Raw genomic sequence first — 21,086 nt, 5'->3', positions numbered from 1 at the left:
TTTTTCAGTACACAAAAAAATTATTATGACGACCTAGAGTTACTCTTGTCCTACTCTGACCTCCTGTACCCTCTAAAGGACATGTGACACTGCTCCCCCTGCTGGTCATACCTTAATAACTAGGAAGATGTCCGGAGACGGGTATGTGATGGAGAAGATCACGGATCGCGCCAGTGTGGAAATGGCTACGTGTGGACTGTGGGGTCGGAGCAAGCTCTTCATCTGATCTGAGTTCAGGTCAAAGTGAAAATCCTCCGAAATCTGAGCGTGGATATGAAAGAGAAATGGCATATGAATGATCCTGATGTCATTTACAGGAACCTGCTTTGAACCCACAAACTTTTCAGTAACTATCCCAAGCATTTCAAGGTTAAGAACACACAGTCATACCTTTTTCTTTTCTCTGACATCATACAGTGCTAGTGATCCAAATATTGGCTCGATTTCAATCTCAAATCTAGAAGAACAACCAAAGCAAGTCAAATCATACTGCAGCTGGCTTAACTGTTCAGGGTGGATGTGTGACCAGAAGGTGTGTTACATCGCAATCAATCAATACAGTCACCAACTGAAGAATAAAGGGCCAACACTAGCTATGTTTCCATCCACCAATTTTTATGCGCCTTTTGGGATGTTGCATAAAAAATTAAATAAAAATAAAAAACACGCAAAGATGCGCACAAGTTCTAAAAATGCACATAAAAAACTAATGCGTTCAACTAAGTTAGATACATTTCTTATCAGATACATTAGAAAACATGCACATAAATTACGATGGAAACAGTTCACCCGAATCGCATCAATGTGACTTCACAATGGGACAGCATAAAACCGGACCAACCAACGGACTGATCTCATTGCACAGCATCTGAAATGCTAGTTTTGTCATTCTAAAAGGCTTAAGCAAAGTCTCTTCAAAGTGCTTCGTTATAATTAACTCCCAGAACTGCGTTCCCAAACAGCAGGCTCCGAAAATAAGATAACATAACCGCGTTTCGTCTGCACTCTCTGAAGCTCGTCATTTTTTGTATAAAAATATGATTAAATACAGTGCCTTCTCCTACTGCAGCAAATATATTTTTTCTTTGTGATATTTAGCGCAAGTTATTCAGGAAGTGACGATTTTTTTCTCTTCAACTCACTGGATGGAAACGGTGCTTTATTCGCAAACGTTTTAGTGCCATTTTACGCATAAATTTAATTCGTAGCTTTGAATAGAAACAGCTTCTGTTTGAAACAAAGCGTAATTTTCTCTGTATTTTTTGTGTATATTTATAGTTTTACTTTTCGTCATTCTGCAAACAGTCATTTTTTATTTCCGCCTGTAATAACTGAATGGGGAGGTTGAGAGCCTTACTTGAGCGACAAACACTTGACCATGATCCTCTGGCCGCTGTGCTCTTTGGGCACCTCTGGGATGGCGCACCTCTCGACGGCCTCGTCCTGTCAAACACAAAGAACCGTCATTATGACTACGACTCGGTAAGCACCATGGCAACGTTTGCTCAGTCATAAGAAACAATGTGTACACAGGCATAAAGCGAGAGAATGAGCAGCGACGATGCGGAGGAGCGAGAGATGGAGGAAAGACAAAGATGATGTTTGACAAGATCAAACAAAATTGCAGATGGATCATCAGAGAGACGTCTCTGCTTTTGAACTTCAGCGTTTGACAGCTCTCCTACATAAAAGTGTTGAGCGTTACTCATTGTCTCCTACACACAAGACTCTACTTTCCTTTTGTACTTTCTTTCACACATAGTCCTGAACTTTCTGTCTCACACTGTGTGTAATGATTTCAGACCTCATCCGGCGCGGGGTACAGTCCCAGCAGATCAGCGTGGCGGCACTGCTGGCGGTTTTCAGCATTGCGACAGTCCATGTCCTCTGCAGCCGTGCGCTCCAGCACAGAAGGCAGCAGCGCATCAGGAGTGGAGTTTTTCAGGTCAAATATACTGGAGGCCCAGCTCCCCCGCGGCGTGTCATCCAGCGACACCGAGTGCCTCTTTGAGTCATCCTGCCACAGACAAAACTCTGCATTAGGAGAACCCTTCAGAAAGTTATAATGACCATAACAATAACCAACCAATTATCCAACTAATTCCTTACTACTAAGGGATAGTTCATCTAAAAATGAAAACTCTGTTGTCATTTACTCACCACCAAGACGTTCCAAACCTGTACGAGTTTCTTTCTTAGTGGAATACAAAAGAAGATATTTTGAAGAATTCTGGTAGCCAAACAGCTGCAGGTAGCCATTGACTTCTAGTATGAAAACAAAATAAACCCTAAAATAAAAAATACTAAGTAAATAACTAGCAGAAATTGAAGAAAAGCTTCTTTTGTGTTCAATAGGAGAAAGAAATTCATACAGGTTTGGAACAACATGAGAATGAGAACTTTTGTCTTTAACCTATTTACATTCACAAACAATAAAATAAAATATTGCATTTACAAGCATTCATCATTTCCCCAAAGACCATAATGACCATAATACAGGGATTTTTGTCATTTTAAATGATAACATCCTTTAATTTGAATAATAAATAATACATTAATAATAAAATAAATTAGTTTGAGATACTTTGCTCATGTGATCATTTATCCAGGCAATTTCAAATTTGATTTATAATTCTGAATTTAATTAAATAATAAATGTAATAAAAGAAATATTAAAATAAAAGAAATTAGTTTCAGACTTTTTGCTCACTTGAGGACTTTTTATTATTATTTATGGCCTTTTTGTCACTTTGTAAATGTAGACTTTGATTTTAAATAGACTAAAACATAATTACACAGCCGTTTATTATTTTACAAAGCCCAAAATTGCCATTTAATTAAATATGTTAAAACAAAATAATAGTTTGAGACTTTTTGCTTACTTGGGGATTTAATTTCTTATTATTATTTTGTAATGATCACTGATTTATTTATATGTATAAACTTATTTTCATTTACTTAAAACAAAATAGGTTGAGACACTTTGTTCAGTTGAGATTTGTATTATTATTTAGACTTTTTTTTACCACTTTCACTTATATAGTCACAGCAATGACAGTAAATGACTGGGAGAAGAATAGGGAACATGATTGGAAAATGTCACAAGCCCGTGTTACCCAAATGAGCACCGTGACTCAATGTATCACCATTAGGCCACATCTCCAAGCAGTAGTGTGATTCTATGCACTGCTTTACCTGCTCATCCTGCCGATCAATGGCGGCCACATCCAGCTCAAAGGTTTGTTTGACGAGTCCTTTCTGTTTCTCTCGCTGCCTCTCAGAGTTATGAGGCGTCTGTGTTGTGCTGTATCTCTGATACCTGAGAGACCACAAAGCAGCATGTTTCCACTTTCTAAACAACTTGTCCTCCAGTAAGCATCCACACACACAGACACACTTAAATGATGTTTATTAGGAACTTGAAACCTTCTGGTTTAAAGGCTTTTAAGCAAAACCTCTTATTATTTCAAATTAATTTTGTAGACAACATAAACCATTCCTATGTGTTGAATTCTTCACAGAACTAAATTTTCAGATGGACTAATGAAGGGAAAAAAAAAAGACTTTTTTTTCAGAACTTTTGACTTTTTTTTTTAGTCAAAGCTCATGTAGAAGGAATGATACTCACTTCCTCTGGATGATGAGCCAGTTGTCGGTGTAGACCCCCAGGGCATCCCTCACTCTGGGGTCCAGTGAGCTATCAACAATGAGCACAAAAAGAAATAACGTCAACCCCCAGATACCCTCAGTGCACTGACAGGCAGCACAGCATGGCTTAAGCAAGATGATGAGATTAGCTGATTAGCAGTGAGAGTGTGAGGAAGGGCAAGGTTCATTATAGTGCGGCATGCGTGTTTGTTTGTGTGTGCACTGAGTGACTCACTCCTCCTCCGGGACGGGCGGCTCTATTGTGGCGCACTCCCTCTCCTGCAGCAGCAGCTCCAGGTCATCGCTGGGGAACTCCAGCAGCTGTCGGAGGGGTCCGGACTCTGCTCCTGGCGGATGGCTGCTAACATACTCTTCATAGTCCACCGGCTCCACCACCTCCGTCAGAGGTACCTAGAAGAGTACAACCGTCACCTCAGGACCCAGACTCACATTGAAAGTGAAGACGCAATTATTGAATACCTGTGGGTCTAAGAAATCAAACTAACTTTTACTAGTGTAATTTCTATACCATTCACTTCATCATCATCATTGTTTACTTTAATATTTTGATCAAACTCAATCACGTTTCTTTGAGGATTCTCTGCTGAAGATAAAAAAAAAATCTAAAACTTTTTCTGGTTTTCTACATACATTAAAAGCAGGACAGTTTTAATTACAAAATAAATGTAACTGTACTTAGTTACAGTTACTGAGAAGAAAAAAAAGTGTAATTAAATTAGAGCTACTTATGAAAATGTTAATGATTACAAAGGAGGTTACATCTGAATATTTTCACATGCATACAGATTTGATTGATTTTCCCAAATTGCATCGACTTATCATATTTGCATGCTCTAAAATATGATGTTTCTGGAGTTTAAGACACACAATAGGACACATGCTTATTTGATAACTGTTTTATTTCCTATTTATGCTTTATTTTTTAAGATGAGCAGTTTTTCCAAAGCATTATTAGATACCAGTGTTTCCTGTCTGTCATAGTTATGAAATATATATTAAACTACATATTATGATTTTAAATCTGTATTTAACCGCAGAATGATCTCAAAGTAAACATAGCTGCTAAAGTCTGATTTTGTGGTGGCTGTGCTTTAAAATGAAATAATTATAATCTTAATTCAAGTTGAAGAAGGACTTTGAAGGTCTGACAGTAATCAGTGTTGAGTCCTCTAAAGTTAACCCTGCCTGCTTCAAATGTTTGAAAACATTTGATAAAAATGTAGAAAAGTAATCAAAAAGTAATTAAATGTGATCAGTTACATTACTTTAAGGAAGTCATTGAAAAAAAATACGCTACTATTACGTATTAAATACGGTAACTTGTAACCTATAATATTTCCAAAGTAACTTTCCCAACACTGGCAACCCTGCATGTACAAAAAAGACAAATAACCTTGTGTTAGGGGAAAAGAAAGCGAAGTGATTGTGGCTTGTGGATATTTCCACTTCCCCTTTTCACTCCTATGTATAATCACATATATACAGAGGTCCCAAAAGTGATCACATTTAAAAATATCATTACAGTCAGTCATTGAATTAGATCCAAAACATCCAACCAACTGGCATTTGCAAACACACTGTGAAAAAGTGCTTTTCTCAGAACTAACTTTTAAGAGAAATTTTTGACTCACTAACTTTTTAGCAACTGGTGTCAAAGTGATTTTCAGTTATTTCTACTCGGGTTCACACAGGTGTCCAAACAGGTATAACCACAGGTGGAAAGAATCAAATTAACTATAAACATGATCCACTTTGACAACAAGAAAGTGTGCAAATAATTTTGTTTTCATTTTGAACAGTATATCTACTGTTTTTTCCATTACAAACCTAAAGAAATGTGAATGTTTTGCTTTAAAGGTATACTTGTGTTGTGTTTTTTTTTTTTTACTTTTTAGAAGAAAGTCGCTAATACTCACCAAAGCTTGTTTATTTGATCACAATTACAGTAAAAACATTAATACTGCAAAATATTATTAAAATTTAAAATAGCTGGTTTCCTATTTGAATATATTTTAAAATGTCATTTATTTCGGTGATGCAAAACTGAATTTTCAGCATCATTACTCCACACTTGTCACATGATCCTTCAGAAATCATGCTAATATGCTGATTTGCTCAAGAAACACTTATTATTGTCAATGTTGAAAGTGGTAGTGCCGATTAATATTAAAAAAAAAAAAAAACCATCACATGATTTTTTCATTGTCTGATAAATAAAAAGATCAATAGAACAATACTTTTTGGATTTAGAAATCTTTTGTAATATTATAAATGTCTTCATAAATGTCTAATTTAATGCATCTAAAAAAAGGAAACATTCTGACCCCAAACTTTTGAATATAGTGCATATTATGCAAACTAATATATCTAGGTGCATTTTGGGACCACTTTATATCCATTAATTAAATCGTTTTTGTTTCATAATGTAAAACCTCACCAGTACAAATGCATGTGACACTGTAAATATTTATATATTAATTTTAGTCCTGATAAATTTCAGAAGAACAAGAGTATTGAATATAATATAGTACCAGATTAAACTCGCCAAGTCTTTTTTTTTGTCAAAGCAAGTATTTTGCAAAGCATTAAATTATGCCCTCGTTCTTACTCAAGACCTGGCAGGAGCCCACAAGACTGTGTGCAGACAAGCAGAAATATACATGAACAAACAAAGTACACACTAACCGGTTGATGAGCTCCAGCACGTTTTTTGGACAGCTGCGGAGAGCCATATTCCCGGGAAACCTGCTTCCTGACCTCAGACGCTACTGTCCTGTGAGAGACACAGAAAGGGACATTTATCATATTAACTTGATTTCATAGAATCGCATCAGGAGCTCATATGCAATGAATGCCCAAATATCAAAAAGATGATCAAGATCACAACGAATCAGACACAGACAACGTGACGGGTTGATATCAGATATAGTGGCCAGAGCCAGCAGCTGCTTAGATGGCGACGGTCAAACTCAGAACGTTTGAAGAGATGCTGAGCCGCTGGCAGAAAGCAGGCAGGACGCCACAGCTCTGCCAATTTGGGAACTAAAAGCAAATGAGAGGCTTTAATGCTCAACAAGGCCCAATAACCCAGTAACCCCTCATCCACTCAGAGATAGCCTGCAGCTGCTCCCTAACAAGCTCAAACTGTCTCGCTCTCACAGACAAAGATACACACACACACACACACACAGCTGCAGATGCTCCAGTTCCCTTCAAAACACACGCACCCCATCATTACTGCTGCTTGCTAAGGCAAGTATCCCTATTACTACAGCTCAAACTTTAGAGAAGGGGATTTAAGGCAAATTTTAGCATGTATCTTATATGTACTGTAGAAGTGTAGCAGTATACTTAACCTTGATATTTAAAAAATGAAATATTGATTTGTTAACACCACACACAATCCAGCAGCAGCCACCATAGTTGGCAGTACTACCTACACCTTAATACTGGTTGCCATCCATCATAAAACAGAAATAAAGAAGACGCAATGGCTGTGTCTGAAATCACATAGTCTCTAAGTAGGTACTTTGCGACCCTTAAAAAAATATGTGTATAGTATACATTTAATCTCAAACGACTACTTTTGCCATGTGACCTATCAGCATTAGTGGTGTCACTTTACTCTATTCATATATCCTCTCTCATGGCCTCATGGGATAGTAAGATGTCCATCAGATGCACACTTCAGTGGAAATAGTAGATCATTCATCATTATACTTTTTATACTTTACTATTTTATGAATAATGTGAATTCAGACATACTACTCTTTTTCATACTAGTATTGAAGTACATATATACAAATTCTGTGGGTCTGTATGCAGGAAGATCATATATTTTTAATGCTTTTGTACAGTTATAGTTTATTAACTCTCACTCCATCTCCCTATACTCATATTTTAAGTGCAATTCACTGGCCAAAAAAGAGAAAACGGTAAATAAAGTTAAAAATTTATTTGACTGATAGCACCATTTCCCCCCCCAGAATCTCTATAGATATTGCAATAATATTTTTAAAGTGTTTTTTTATTTACCACAATAATCTTGCATGCAAATATGATATTGTGACAGCCTTAATTATATGTAACTACATTTAATCAGCAGTTTGTTCTTCAATGCTTGTGCTAGATACATTAATGTAATCTATGGAAGCAGCAATAACAAAATTGTGGTTTATAATAGGAAGATATTTACTTTTATGTTATGGCTGATAACAGATCGATATTAAGACCGATATTAAAATTCTGTAGTATTTTGTAGATAAATATTAATAATGAAATTAAATAAAACACTACAAAACTTGCGTTAAAAAAACTTTAGCATGACAACATCATAATTTATAGTACGATGAATATTCGTTTTGAGATTTGCCGAACACAGAACAGTGTTATTAAATTATCAGTGCTTTAAAGATTAACTGTAAGTGAGTGTTAGATGACAGCGAAGCTAAACTAAATGTAAAATTAGGAGAAATGAGCATAATGATTAAATAGCCAATATCGAACCATAACGATAAATTTAAAATCTATAATATCTGCCGATAACTGATATATCCTGCAGCCCAACACATCCACCCAAGAACACCCAAACAAGTGCATAGCAATGCACAGCAAAAATCTTAGCAACCACACAGCAAAACCTGGCAACCAAAAACAACACCCTAGCAATGTGGCGATGAGTGAGCCTTCAGCAAATACTTCCACATTTTCTAAACCTAACCACTGCTGCCATTCTTGATCTACAAGCACAAATCCAGACTTTGCTCTGCTAACAAAACTCTGCTGATTACAGCATCAGGCCCTCCTGTCATTCAAGCAGGCAATGTGGTCCAAAGAACGGATGAAGCCCCCTCCCAGGAGTCAAGACACTTCACTGACAAACCATTTCCTGAGATTATAAAGCTGTGACTGCGAAGGGAAAAAACTGTTCGGACAAACTCCAAGATTGACAGGCCAGCGGGGTCAAGCTGAAACAATAACAATATGCTGTTTGGTTTCCAGTGTTTCCAAAGAATTACGTGCATACATATATGTAACCGTTGCACACTTCTGCAGGACAAAAATCAGAGCTATAGGAATGCCACCCAACACTGTGGCTTCCTATTTCCTGCTTCAAAAGGAAAGAGGAAAACTAGTCTGCTCTAAAAGCAATGGGCGGAATGGAGCACACCACCCTTTCCTACATCCTGCAAAGAAACAATGAGTCTGCTCTGACAGAGGTGAAGACAGAAAGATAATAACTCATGAAACACAATCCCATGCACAGGTTTCAGGCGGGAAAAAAATTATGTCTATAAAGGTCGAGACTATGCATCAACAGTATCATGTATAGACAGACCACATGGTATATGAATATAGTACGCATACAAAACCATGGTTTATATGGAAGTATTACGGTATTACCATCTTAGTCGTGATCACTCCTGAAGACTCTCTCCACAGGCTTGTTTACTTCATCCACATACCAAGATCTCACTTAGTTTTCACTGTCCCATATGCTTTTGAACATGTACACTGGCATGCTGGAATGATTTTAATCTCATTATCAAAATTATCAGTGTTGCTCCGATCTACGAAAATGAATGAAAACTACCATATCGCTCCAAACAAATAAATAAACAAGTGAATTAACCAATTACAGACAAACTCTGAACCCACCAGGCAAGTTCCAGAGATGCCTTCTCAGCAAAACGTGAGTTGATTCCCACTAAAGAAGAGACTCGTATAAAAGTGCAAAACAAATAAGAAAAACACTAACTGATCAATCAATAGCATTAAAATCAAACGGTCTAGATTTGACATGAATATTTTATAGCTGACCAGAAAAGTCACATGATCAGATATTTTTAATTTAATTTTGCCCCTCTGACAGAAGTGCCTTTACACATGCCATATTACAGATACAACTACCATATTTAATATATATTGTTATATAACTGCCTAATATACTATGTGAGACTGCCATCATAAAATATGTAAACATGACAGTGGTTACCCAGATTCTAATATTATGTTCGTTTACAATAATACATACATATACATTATATATATATATATATATATATATATATACACATTATATATATATATATATATATATATATATATATATATGTGTGTATATATATATATATATATATATATTCACAAAGATTTACATCATAAAATTGCAGATTTCACAGTTTAGTTATATTAAATGTTACAGGTGAAATAAAATAGAAAAATGTATTTCTGAATTATCACTCTCTTTATACCTAACTACCTAACAATTATCACAGAATGAAAAAAACCCACAGTTGTTACTGTCTGCAACTATGTATTGGGTTTCTACTGAGCAACAGAGCAATTTTGACTACATTTCCACTGTTTATAACTGTTTCAACTTTTTTTTGGGGGGGGGGCATATCTTCAGTTTTATTGCGCTATGAATTAAATGTGTTTTTAAACGGACAGCCAGTCCTAAGCTCATTCCTATGATATATCTATTTAAATAGTTAAGAGTGTAAGTTAGTTCCGATAGCATATCACATTACACTCCATGGCGCTCAATGCATCCTCTTTTCACCCATATGAAGTCTGATTATTTAAGATTTAAAGACGATACACACCATGCATTCGTTACAAAGTACTTAAACTGGTAAACGCGTTAAACAGAAGTAGTTTAGTTGCAGTGTCACACTGTTGCGACGCCCGGTGAGTTGATCTGAACAAAAGGTCCATCCCTGAGTAACTCGTGGCGGATCTCTTTATCTCTCCCTATCGAGTCAATCCCGATGCGCGCGACAACTAATGCACAACTCCTCTATCGTTTAACACTCGGTAAAGTTCACCTACCTGTTAATCTTATGCGCAAAAGCCCTCCGTTCGCTGGGTAAAGTTGCCATCCCATCTAAACAGGGAAGGAGAGCTCCTTACAGTTTCCCTGTACTTTGGTAATATTATTGTGGAGCGGAGTCATAAGCTTCCTTGTGTCAGTTTTTGGCGCAAAACAGCGCCTCCTCAGGGTCTGGGGGCGAACGGTGCTTATAATAGCGCTAGCTCACCAAACCGGTTTCCAATGACTCACCTGTCTCTGTCTCTGGGCATCTGCGGCGATGTTTATCGTTTCTAGATAATTCAAGGTGATGAATGTTTTTCCTACTTAAAGAGGAATAATGCTAACTCTGCAGACTACCGAGAACACCACAAGCTATCTGTTTGTGAGGGTTAATATGGCTTTTCATTTATTTAATATGTTGTTCAGCATATACAATACATATTTAAATATATTAATTCAGAATAGATTATTGTTCCGATATTTTACAGTTGAGATTGTACAATACAGTTTATTAGCCAAATGTAGACTCCTAAGGAATATCAGGCGATATAATACAGAATTCAGTATTAATAGAACATGTTACTATGGTTAGTTGGGGTGTTCTCGTGTGAATTAAAGTGGGGCTGTGTGATTTTGCCTGAGGCGAGGAGCTAGTTTTTTAACCTTTAAGTCTCTGATTTCTCGTGGATTTTTTGCCCATGAGGAAATGTAAAAGCAGTGGCGCAGAAGCTGGGAGGAGAAATCTCTGCCGATCCGCTCCACTCACACACGCTGATCCAGACCAGCCTCCAGTCTGCGTCTTACTTGCTAACATACAAGCAAAAGATTTATGTTTTGGCTTCGCCTGACTGAGAAGAATCAAGAATTTTTTTTCTGAAATGTAAGTTACTCCATGAAATGCTTGTTTAAGAACTTGATGTTTGTTTATAAACATCAATAATTTGTCCCTTAAATAATTTTGACAATTCTAAAGATATAATCCCTGACAAAGTAGCCTGAACCATTGGAGTGCTTCTGGTGCACTTAATCATATAATGCAATGTAGATCTAAATCTATTTATCACAGCTATTTATTCATCTACAACCCGAATCCCGGAAATGTTGGGACGTTTTTAAATTTGAATAAAATGAAAACTAAAATACTTTCAGTTCACATGAGCCAATATTTTATTCACAATAGAACATAGATAACAAGCAAAGAGCTTGATTGAGAGGTGATCTGACCAATCAGAACATGCCTGACAGCTGGCCAGTCTTCACAGAAATACGTTAAAACGGGGTGAAAAATATGGACTGAATTGAAAGTTTTTCAATATAACTAAATATAAATATGTGCTGAGGGTTAAGCTGTGCTGTTGTTGGCTGCCACGGTAACGGTAATAAGCTGAGGTATTTAAAAGTGCTTGTTTTGCTTACCAGAAAATCTGCTCATGCACGGTATGCATAGCTTGCAGCTAAAGTTAAATGCTGAGTGTTAAATAATAAAATCATATGTTAAAGTGTGCTCATCATTCTGTGGACAAAATCCCATGAACTTCGCACCGATCGGGAGCTGTATATGCAAATGCAGCTCATCTGTTTTCAATGCAGGTTAACCGCGAGCTTCATGTCATCTACCACTCATTAAACTATGACAGGTCCTTTACTGCAAAAAGACGGTCACTGCGACACTCGCAAAGTGATGAAACTATGGCGCTATGTGCTTTTTAAAACCATTTTCATTGGTTTCACGTTATATTGTGGGCTCGGGAAATATGTAAATGCGCATGCCCAGTAGCCGCAGCTGTATCCCTTCTAGCCTTAACCACGAATCAGACAGGAAGAGTAGATTAACTTCGGTGGACTTAAAATGGTGTGTTCCGCGGTTGAAATTAAACACCTTTTGATGTTTATTCATGTTCATTTCGCGCATTAAGTAACTATGAAAAGAGGATCGGTTCACGTGTTTGAACTGAGGCAATACAGTGATCTGTCACGACACATTGAAGAGCCACAAAAAGGTATTTATTGTTTGAATTTCTTTAAAAATGACTCAATTCAAAAGCTGAGAGTCCTGAGACCTTGTTTCATAACAACAGCAGTAACCTGCTCTGTCTCCTCTGTCGGTGTGTGGTCAGTTTCCTCTCTGCTCTGCGATGTGTTTTTCACTGCATGAGAACAGGAGTGTAGTGTGAGTGTTTGTCAGTCATGGCAACAGTAACTATTGGTGGTTAATAAAAAATATAGCAGCCAAAAGCCTGTGAAAGATGCTTATGTCAAAAAATATAAGCATTTTCTTTCAGCGAAGTTGCTGTTGTTTTTCTTCCGGTGACCTCAACCCATGCCTTGCTCTCTCACTGGCTGTAGCTCATCACCACACCTGACACCACGTGATGTCGAGTCGGCCTACCGGTCCAGATATTTGGCATGCTAGATATTTGTTGGCGACGCGTCAGCGAGCGTCTTTGATGCATCGTTGTGTAGTTCACACATAAAGATCGCGGAGCGCCGATCACATTTTCCCCCGATTACAGCCCGACCTGTCGGCGAGCTCGTTAACTTGCAAATCGGGCTTAAAATCCTGTAGTGTGAACTAGCCTTAAAGCTCTATCATGCAAAAAAGAAACCATGTGTGAACATGGTCCAGAAGCGCCGTCGTGTCCTGTGAGCCAAGGTTCATTTAAATGGACTGTTTCAAAGTGAAAAAGTGTTCTATGGTCAGACGAGTCCTAATTTGACATTCTTGTTGGAAATCACGGACGCCGTGTCTTCTGGGCTAAAGAGGAGGGAAACCTTCCAGCGTATCATCAGCGTTCAGTTCAAAAGCCAGCATCTCTGATGGTATGGGGGTGCATAAGTTCATACGGTATGGGCAGCTTCCACGTTTTGGAAGGCACTATGAATGCTGAAAGGTATATAAAGGTTTTAGAGCAACATATGCTCCCCTCCAGGCGACGTCTATTTCAGGGAAGGCCTTGTGTATTTCAGCAGAACAATGCAAAACCACAAACTGCAGCTATTACAACAGCATGGCTTCATAGTAGAAGAGTCTGGGTGCTGAACTGGCCTGCCTGCAGTCCAGATCTTTCACCTATAGAGAACATTTGGCGCATCATTAAACAAAAAATACGTCAAAGACGACCACAAACTATTCAGCAGCTGGAAACCTATATCAGGCAAGAATGGGACCAAATTCCAATAACAAAACTCCAGAAACTCATAACCTCGATGCCCAGACGTCTTCAAACTGTTTTGAAAAGAATACGAGATGCTACACCATGGTACAAACATGCCCCCGTCCCAACTATTTTGAAACCTGTAGCAGGCATCAAATTTGAAATGAGCTTTAGAAATGGCTTTATAACCTTTTCCAGACTGATAGATCTCAATTACTTTCTTTCTCATTTGTTCCCGAATTTCTTTGGATCTCAACATGATGTGTAGCTTTTGAGGATCTTTTGGTCTACTTCACTTTGTCAAGCAGGTCCTATTTAAGTGATTTCTTGATTGCGAACAGGTGTGGCAGTAATCAGGCCTAGGTGTGGCTAGATAAACTGAACTCAGGTGTGATAAACCACAGTTATGTTTTAAGGGGGGGGGGGGGGGCAAACACTTTTTCACACAGGGCCATGTGGGTTTGGATTTTGTTTTCCCTTCATAAAAAACTCTTCATTTAAAAACTGCATGCTGTGTTTACTTGTGTTATTTTTGATTAATATTTAAATTTGTTTGATGATCTGAAACATTAAAGTGTTACAAACATAAAAAAAAAAAAAAAATCAGGAAGGGGGCCAACACTTTTTCACACCACTGTGTGTATATATATATATATATATATGTGTGTGTGTGTGTTTGTGTGTGTGTGTGTTGTTTATATATATATATATATATATATATATATATATATATATATATATATATATATATTTTATTTTTTTTTTTTTATATATATATAAAAATCCATATACTTATTTTGCACATTGCTTGCACAACCGATGCATCCCCTCAGGTCCTTTTGCATGATTTTCAGTACTTTTCATTTCTAAATATATTTGTTTTTATTTATTTATTTTCTATATTGTATTTACTCAGAGACCCATATTATTCTATCCCTGTGTTTTATGTTTAATGCAGCAGTGCTTCAATTTCCCCCAGAGGATCACTGAAGTTCTATTACCTTTAGATTTTCAATAAACCCACACTTTTGATATGTTATATTGCTGCACAACCACCAGAGAGCGATATGCTCCACAAGTGCTAGAGACTTGGAGCCTGAAAAGGCGGTGGCCAGGAAATAATGACTCAAGCCTCCACCTTATTGTCTAGATGCAGCATTGTCCAGAAGTAAAATATCACACAACCAGATTTCATTAATCTTTTCCGAATAATTCCACAAATAACTTAATTCTGCAATAATATAGATATGCAAGCTCAGTATCCTTTATAGTTTAACAATAGATCTAAAACAAAGCCTTTGTTGCATGCCAGGATTCTTCAAATTTCACAGACAGTTCTTCCACTGCTAGTTGAACACACATAGTCTGTAAAATTTCATAATAATACTTCAAATAGCAAGACATCTATGTTTATTTCCCATAAATTAAGTCCCACACCCAAAAGCAGATTACCAGGAGACATTTATTGACATTTTCCTTCACCCAAGGACACACATTTATCAGTTTAGAGCGAAGCCATCACTCCTCTCTCCTTCTCCCCGCTGTAACCTCTCCCCATCCCCCACAGTCGGTCAGTGAGGTATGAGCTATAGCTCAGCACCATGCCCCATTAATTCAGCACCAAGGAGAGCTGCTAGCGCAGGTACAACAAGCCAGCACTGACCTAAGGAATGATGCTGGTGGCGTGTGTATGTGTGTGTGTCTTTTCCCGTTTGTTAAGCTCTCAGAGCGAACAAGGGCATTTCAGAAGACACTTTCTGCCATGTATGTTGTATGCTTTATATGTTTTTGTGCAGTCTATTCCCTCACAGCAGTCTGTACTCCCATGCTAATGAAGATTAATGATTCTCTCTCCTCTCTTTGGCTTGCAAGTACTAAAACCTGATGCTTGGCATCACAAGGAATAAATATAGATCTTAAAAAAAACGGTGTTGTGAAGCTTTAGGGGGTTTTCTACCGCAGCCTTTCTGGGGATTTTCATGTAATTTGTCTGGGTTTGAAGGATGAGCAGCCTGTACCGATGGGAGTGGACTGGCTCTGAGATGTAATGGACCATCATTCGAGCAATTACATTAAGAGAATTACCGCATTGCGACTGTCATGCGAACCCAGTACATACATCCGTGGCGTGCGAGCGATACACATGCATCCTTGAACTCTGTGGCACTCTGTTGGCAGTGCTGGGATGCAATGCAACATGTGCCATCCAGATGGAGAATTAAAAATAGTTTTGCGTTTTGACTTGATCGCATGCATTGTAGGCAGGCGGCGTTTCCATCATGTTTTTGTTTTCTTCCCTTTCCTTCTGCCTCTCCACATCGAAGGCTTTCAGTTCCTCGACCAGCACTACTGTTTGGCTGCCCCTCCCCCCACAGGCAGGAGAGCACCCCCCATCCCTGCTGCATTACCAAAGAACAAAAGAGAGAGTGTCAGACACTACCCTCTAGATCTCTTTCACGCCCCAGCCCCCACCCCGCTTCCAGATGGGGCTGCCTTTTTTTCAGGGTCTCTCTGAACCCCAAGAGTCCTCCAAAATGGACGCGCCCCTCCCCCTCTCCCCACTCTTCAGCTGCCCGTCATCCACCTGCTCTCTCTGCCACGCGCCCGTGGCCAGAGCACGCCCCCTTCCCTGTTCCACCCTCACTGCCAGCTCCATTCAAATCGTTAACCACTTGCTTGCTATGGCATTGCTCCAGGACAGTACTTTTCGCAGCTGTAAACCTTCTTTTTCTGATATGTAGTCCTCCGAGGCCTGCAGAGGAAGGGAAAACAATCATGTTTGCATGTGAAACAGTGTGTAATGAAGCAGTGTTACTCAACTCAACAGAATCTACATTTGATTTTAAGTGGCAGCCCAAGAAAACACTAAAACATAGCACAAAAATAACAAAAATCTTGTCACGAAATGCATTATTACCATATGGAGGAATTATTCTGACAAGCTAAGGAAAAAAAAATCTTCCAGTGATCCTGCTTCAGTGTGGAAAGGCATAAAGGATATCACCAGTTAAAGTCACCATCCCCCAGCACTCTGGAGAATCAACACCTGGCAGACAACTTGAACAAGTTTTATTGTCGTTTTGAGAAAACACCCCACACCCGCCCTGAACACCTCTCCACACAACCATTAACACCTCCAGCAACCCTCCTCTCCCCCACACCTACAATTCAAATCAGCGAAGAAGATGTATGCCAGGTCTTCAGGAAGAACAAAAGAAGGAAAGCACCAGGCCCAGACGGTGTGTCACCAGCCTGTGCTGATCAGCTGGCCCCCATCTTCACACAGATCTTCAACAGATCACTGGAGCTGTGTGAAGTCCCCTCATGCTTCAAACGCTCCACCATCACCCCCGTCCCAAAGAAACCCAAAATTACTGGACTTAATGACTACAGACCTGAACTGTACTTATCCAGAGTGAGCAAAAGGTCTGGTAAAATCACTCTGGACCCCTCACATCCAGCACACTCCCTCTTTGAACTGTTACCATCTGGTCGACGCTACAGAGCTCTGAGCACCAGAACGACCAGACACAGGAACAGTTTCTTCCCTCAGGCAATCCATCTCATGAACACTCAACTATAATACACTATCCATTCACCACACTCACTTATTTTATTTTTATTTTCTCATTTCTAATTTGCACATACTTGACCTGTACATACATAGTTGTCTATATTATATATTGTGTTTTTGCTGCTTTGTACATTGCCTATTTGGATTTGTATATATTCTTTTATTATCTGTGTCCTGCCGCTGTCTTTCTGTTGCACTGTGGAGCTTCTGTCACTACAACAAATTCCTTGTATGTGTAAACATACTTGGCCAATAAAGCTCATTCTGATTCTGATATTGGCCTAACAAGATGCAAAATATTAAAGAGAAATATTCCCACGCTGTTTTAAAAAATGCAACCTCCTTCTACTGAACACAGTTTTTGCGCATGCAATGAAAATCAATGGGGGCCAGGTTATCATGGCCAAAATAACTTCACTATGTTGTTTATTATTGAAATATCTCTAGAAATTCTGAAAATAAATAAATAATGCTATTAATCACAGTTAGCTTCAATTTAAATTAATGTTTACATTTTTTGGCCAATGAATCACACTCAAAATATGAGAGTAGGGAGATGGAGAGAGAGTTTGTAATCATAACGGTTCAAAAACGTACAAAAAAAAAACTTACTCTTGATCTGTACTTCCTGCAGGCTGGAGTGTCTAGCATCCCATCTTTTTTTTACAAAACCCAAAAAACTTGGAAACTGGTGAGGGAACTGTTCTTGAGTACAGACCGAGTGTCTCGCTTTCACCAGTCTTATATTTCAGCATGATTTCGTGGGACAGTAGCAGCGATACACTGTGTTGTCATTGTCTTTCTTCCTAACAAGATTGCTACTGATGCTGAATTATTTACAATATTATCATATGTGTAGCATCAACATTTAGTGTTTTTGGCCATCAATAAGGTCCAAAATAGGGCTGTTATTATATCAGATTTTCACTACATGATGATCATGGTCAAAAGAAATTTATGATAACATTATTGCTGCAATATCTATAGATATTTTAAAATAAATCTGATTAAATAAAATTATGCTCTGTCAAATTGATCTTTAACTTTGCTTATATTGCCTTTTCTCTTTTTTTAGCCAATGAGTCACACTCAAAAGCTGTTTTTTTTTCTTCTTTTCATCTGTTCTTGATCTGTAACACACCATCGTTTGGACACTGGCAAGTGAACTGTTCTTGAGTGCAGGTAGAGTGTCTCTTTCGCCAATTATGTCCTCCAGCTTGATTCCGTGGGACACACTGCATCATTGTCTTCTATTTTCTGTCTTTTTCACAACCAGACAGTTACTGAAGCAGGATCATTTACAACTATGTGTAGCATCAACATTACATTTCTTTAAATATTATTCTCAATATGGTATAATTATTGCATACCTGCACCCATGTGAAAAACACGTTAACATACTTTAAAGTACTTATTATTACACAAACAATATACTTTTGATTTTAGAGTGCTTTTTGATCCACTTAGTAGAACTCACTAACTTAAGTGCATTTTTATATGTAATTTCATAAAATGCTACTTCTGTGTCAGCAGCATCACGCATGCATCGTGTTACTCTCGTGAATGCGCATCCAAGACTGACATGGAAGAGAAGAAACTGTTGAATAAAGTGCACAATATATATTCTTGTAGCTTCATAAAATTACGATTGAGCCACTGATGTCACATGGATTTTTAAACAATGTCTTACAGGTTTTGAACAAAATGAGGGGGGAGTAATTAATGACAGAATTGTTGGATGAACTACCCCTTTAAACTTGACATTATTACAAAGTGCACTTTTTAATAAGTGGTAAGAAAAATTGTCAAAAAATGTACAATAAGTACATTTAAATTGTCTTTTATGACCAAGTTTATTACATTAATATTATTAGCAAGTACAGTTTTTAAGAAATGTAAGATTTGAAATAAATACACATGAAGAGTTCAGATGCAAAAGCTCTAAGTGCCGTCTGAAATTTTCGTAATTTTTTTTAATCAGGCGCAATTATTTCACTTTAATTGCATAGAAAAGCACCTATACATTGATGACTGAATGTTAATTTTTGGGTGAACTATCCCTTTAACATGACAGGCTGAATAAAAAAATGACAGTATTGTAAATGCATAAACAACAGCAGAAGTGTGATTTACCAGCCTAACACATGGAACAAACACTAGGCAAAATATTGCATTCGTATATTGTCAAAAGGCAGATGATTTGAAGCCAAAATATCATAGTTTTTAGTTTCATTGGGCACCCAGCCTTTGACATCAACAACAAAAGGCAAGCATTTTCTCCTGAAAAGTTAATAAGCCTAACCATGCATGATTATATGCTTAGTGGCATTGTATTATTTGCATTAGCGTAGTTTTTCCTTGCTCTCCGTGACCGTATTAGACCTGAGACCTCATTTTGCATTGTCATCCACTACTGCAATGAAGGAAAACTACATACAGTGCTTGTAGACACAGTGAGATCAGAACATCACGGGAAATGTTTGACATAATTAGTACACTTATTTTTAAAGCCAATGATTTTAGAATGAGTCATTAAGTCTGCAGTAAGATCACAGTTTGCTTCTTAAAGTCTGCAGCGGTAAGCGGTGATGCCGAGGAGGGGGCAGATGCTCAGTTGATTGTGTTTCTCCGAAAGCTTTGACACGTTGCATGCTCTGAGCCGTATTTGCTCTAGCCCCCCCCAACACACACACACACGCACGCACGCACACATACACACACCGCCCTCCTGAGCACCCAAGGGAATGGTGGAGAGGAGCGGCACTGGCTCGCATCTGTCACGGGGCAGCTGTTGGTCACTTAATGGAATTTGTCCTGTCGCTGATGGGCCAGGGGCAGTGGGAGGTTAGGCTAATGACTCCTGAATCTGCTAAAATCTTGCCAATTACTCAGTAGAAGCTAAAATGGCAGGATAGATTTCACTATCTCTGTCACATTTTCCTTAAAAGCTGATTAGTGATCAACTGTGATTGATAATGTTTACGATAGATGCATTGTAGTCAACACATTCCTGCATTTAACTTGTACAGCATGAACTATTTTTCTGCTGAATTCATTGCATTTGAGTGTAGCTTCACAGGAGGTAAAGAAGACAATGTTCAAACTTTAGATGTAATAAGTGGATAAATGACAGAGCTTGAGTTTTAAATGTAGGTGCAAACCCCAGAAATTGGATAAAACCTGTTTCCAATAGCTTCACAGACAAAAATCAATGGAAATTTATTTATTTAATATAGATGGACACATTTATTTATTTATCTAAAACTAATTTATTTACCAAATAATATTATTGCATATTTCAGTATACTCTTTGATAGGTATTAAAAGGTATTAAATATACGTATTGAGCAACTGGTTAGTAAGTTTGCAATTTATTGATTGCAGTTTTTTTTAACATTTATTTCTGTAATATCTGGAATCAGACATAATAAGTTAATACCTATATAAATGTAATTTTCTAACAGATTTGAGATTATTGATGTATTTATATTTATATTATTTATATATATATATATAATTATTGAAACTATTTAATTTCGGTAACAGATTTGAAAAAAATTTAATCACACATATATATATCTATATATATCAAATAAATAATTTAAAAAAATAAATAAATAAAAGGGAAAAGAAATCTGCATGATTGGTATCAGGTTTGTAAATATAGCCTAAAGCTAATTTGAGGCCAAATGCTGATTTGTAGTTATTCATAAACTTTAAATAAACTTTCCAATAAATAAAAGAAAAATTAGAAGAAAAATTTTTTTTACAACAATTAATTTAATATCAGTTCAACAGATTGTCAAAACTGACAATGTTGTATGATTTTTACAATCAGACTCTGAAACCTGTAAATAAATCAAATAAATAA

At 37.6% G+C, this 21,086-nt stretch overlaps 1 protein-coding gene across 3 annotated transcripts in view; it reads right to left on the bottom strand.

The window, feature by feature from the left end:
* LOC306855847 (dedicator of cytokinesis protein 7-like) overlaps positions 1–10,670 on the bottom strand; it is a 56,305-nt gene extending 45,635 nt beyond the window's left edge. For 2 of the 3 annotated variants that reach the window (XR_013782964.1, XM_079394765.1), the window contains exons 1-9: positions 10,504–10,662; positions 6,355–6,442; positions 3,884–4,059; positions 3,629–3,697; positions 3,196–3,319; positions 1,805–2,017; positions 1,358–1,443; positions 391–457; positions 112–261 (exon numbers count right to left, since the gene is read on the bottom strand). Coding sequence is in view for 1 of the 3 variants with exons in the window: in XM_079394765.1 (XP_079250891.1) it covers positions 112–261; positions 391–457; positions 1,358–1,443; positions 1,805–2,017; positions 3,196–3,319; positions 3,629–3,697; positions 3,884–4,059; positions 6,355–6,442; positions 10,504–10,553 (1,023 nt within the window). In the remaining 2 variants the exon portion in view is untranslated. Of the gene's footprint in view, positions 1–111; positions 262–390; positions 458–1,357; positions 1,444–1,804; positions 2,018–3,195; positions 3,320–3,628; positions 3,698–3,883; positions 4,060–6,354; positions 6,443–10,503 lie in introns of all 3 variants that reach the window. The other variant, XR_013782963.1, reaches the window with a different exon arrangement.
* Positions 10,671–21,086: the final 10,416 nt, after the last annotated feature.

Source organism: Barbus barbus (assembly GCF_936440315.1).
Source record: "Barbus barbus genome assembly, chromosome: 3".
Lineage (NCBI taxonomy): Eukaryota > Metazoa > Chordata > Actinopteri > Cypriniformes > Cyprinidae > Barbus > Barbus barbus.
The sequence above is the reverse complement of the archived record's forward strand: the minus strand, read 5'-3'. Positions and strand labels throughout refer to the sequence as shown.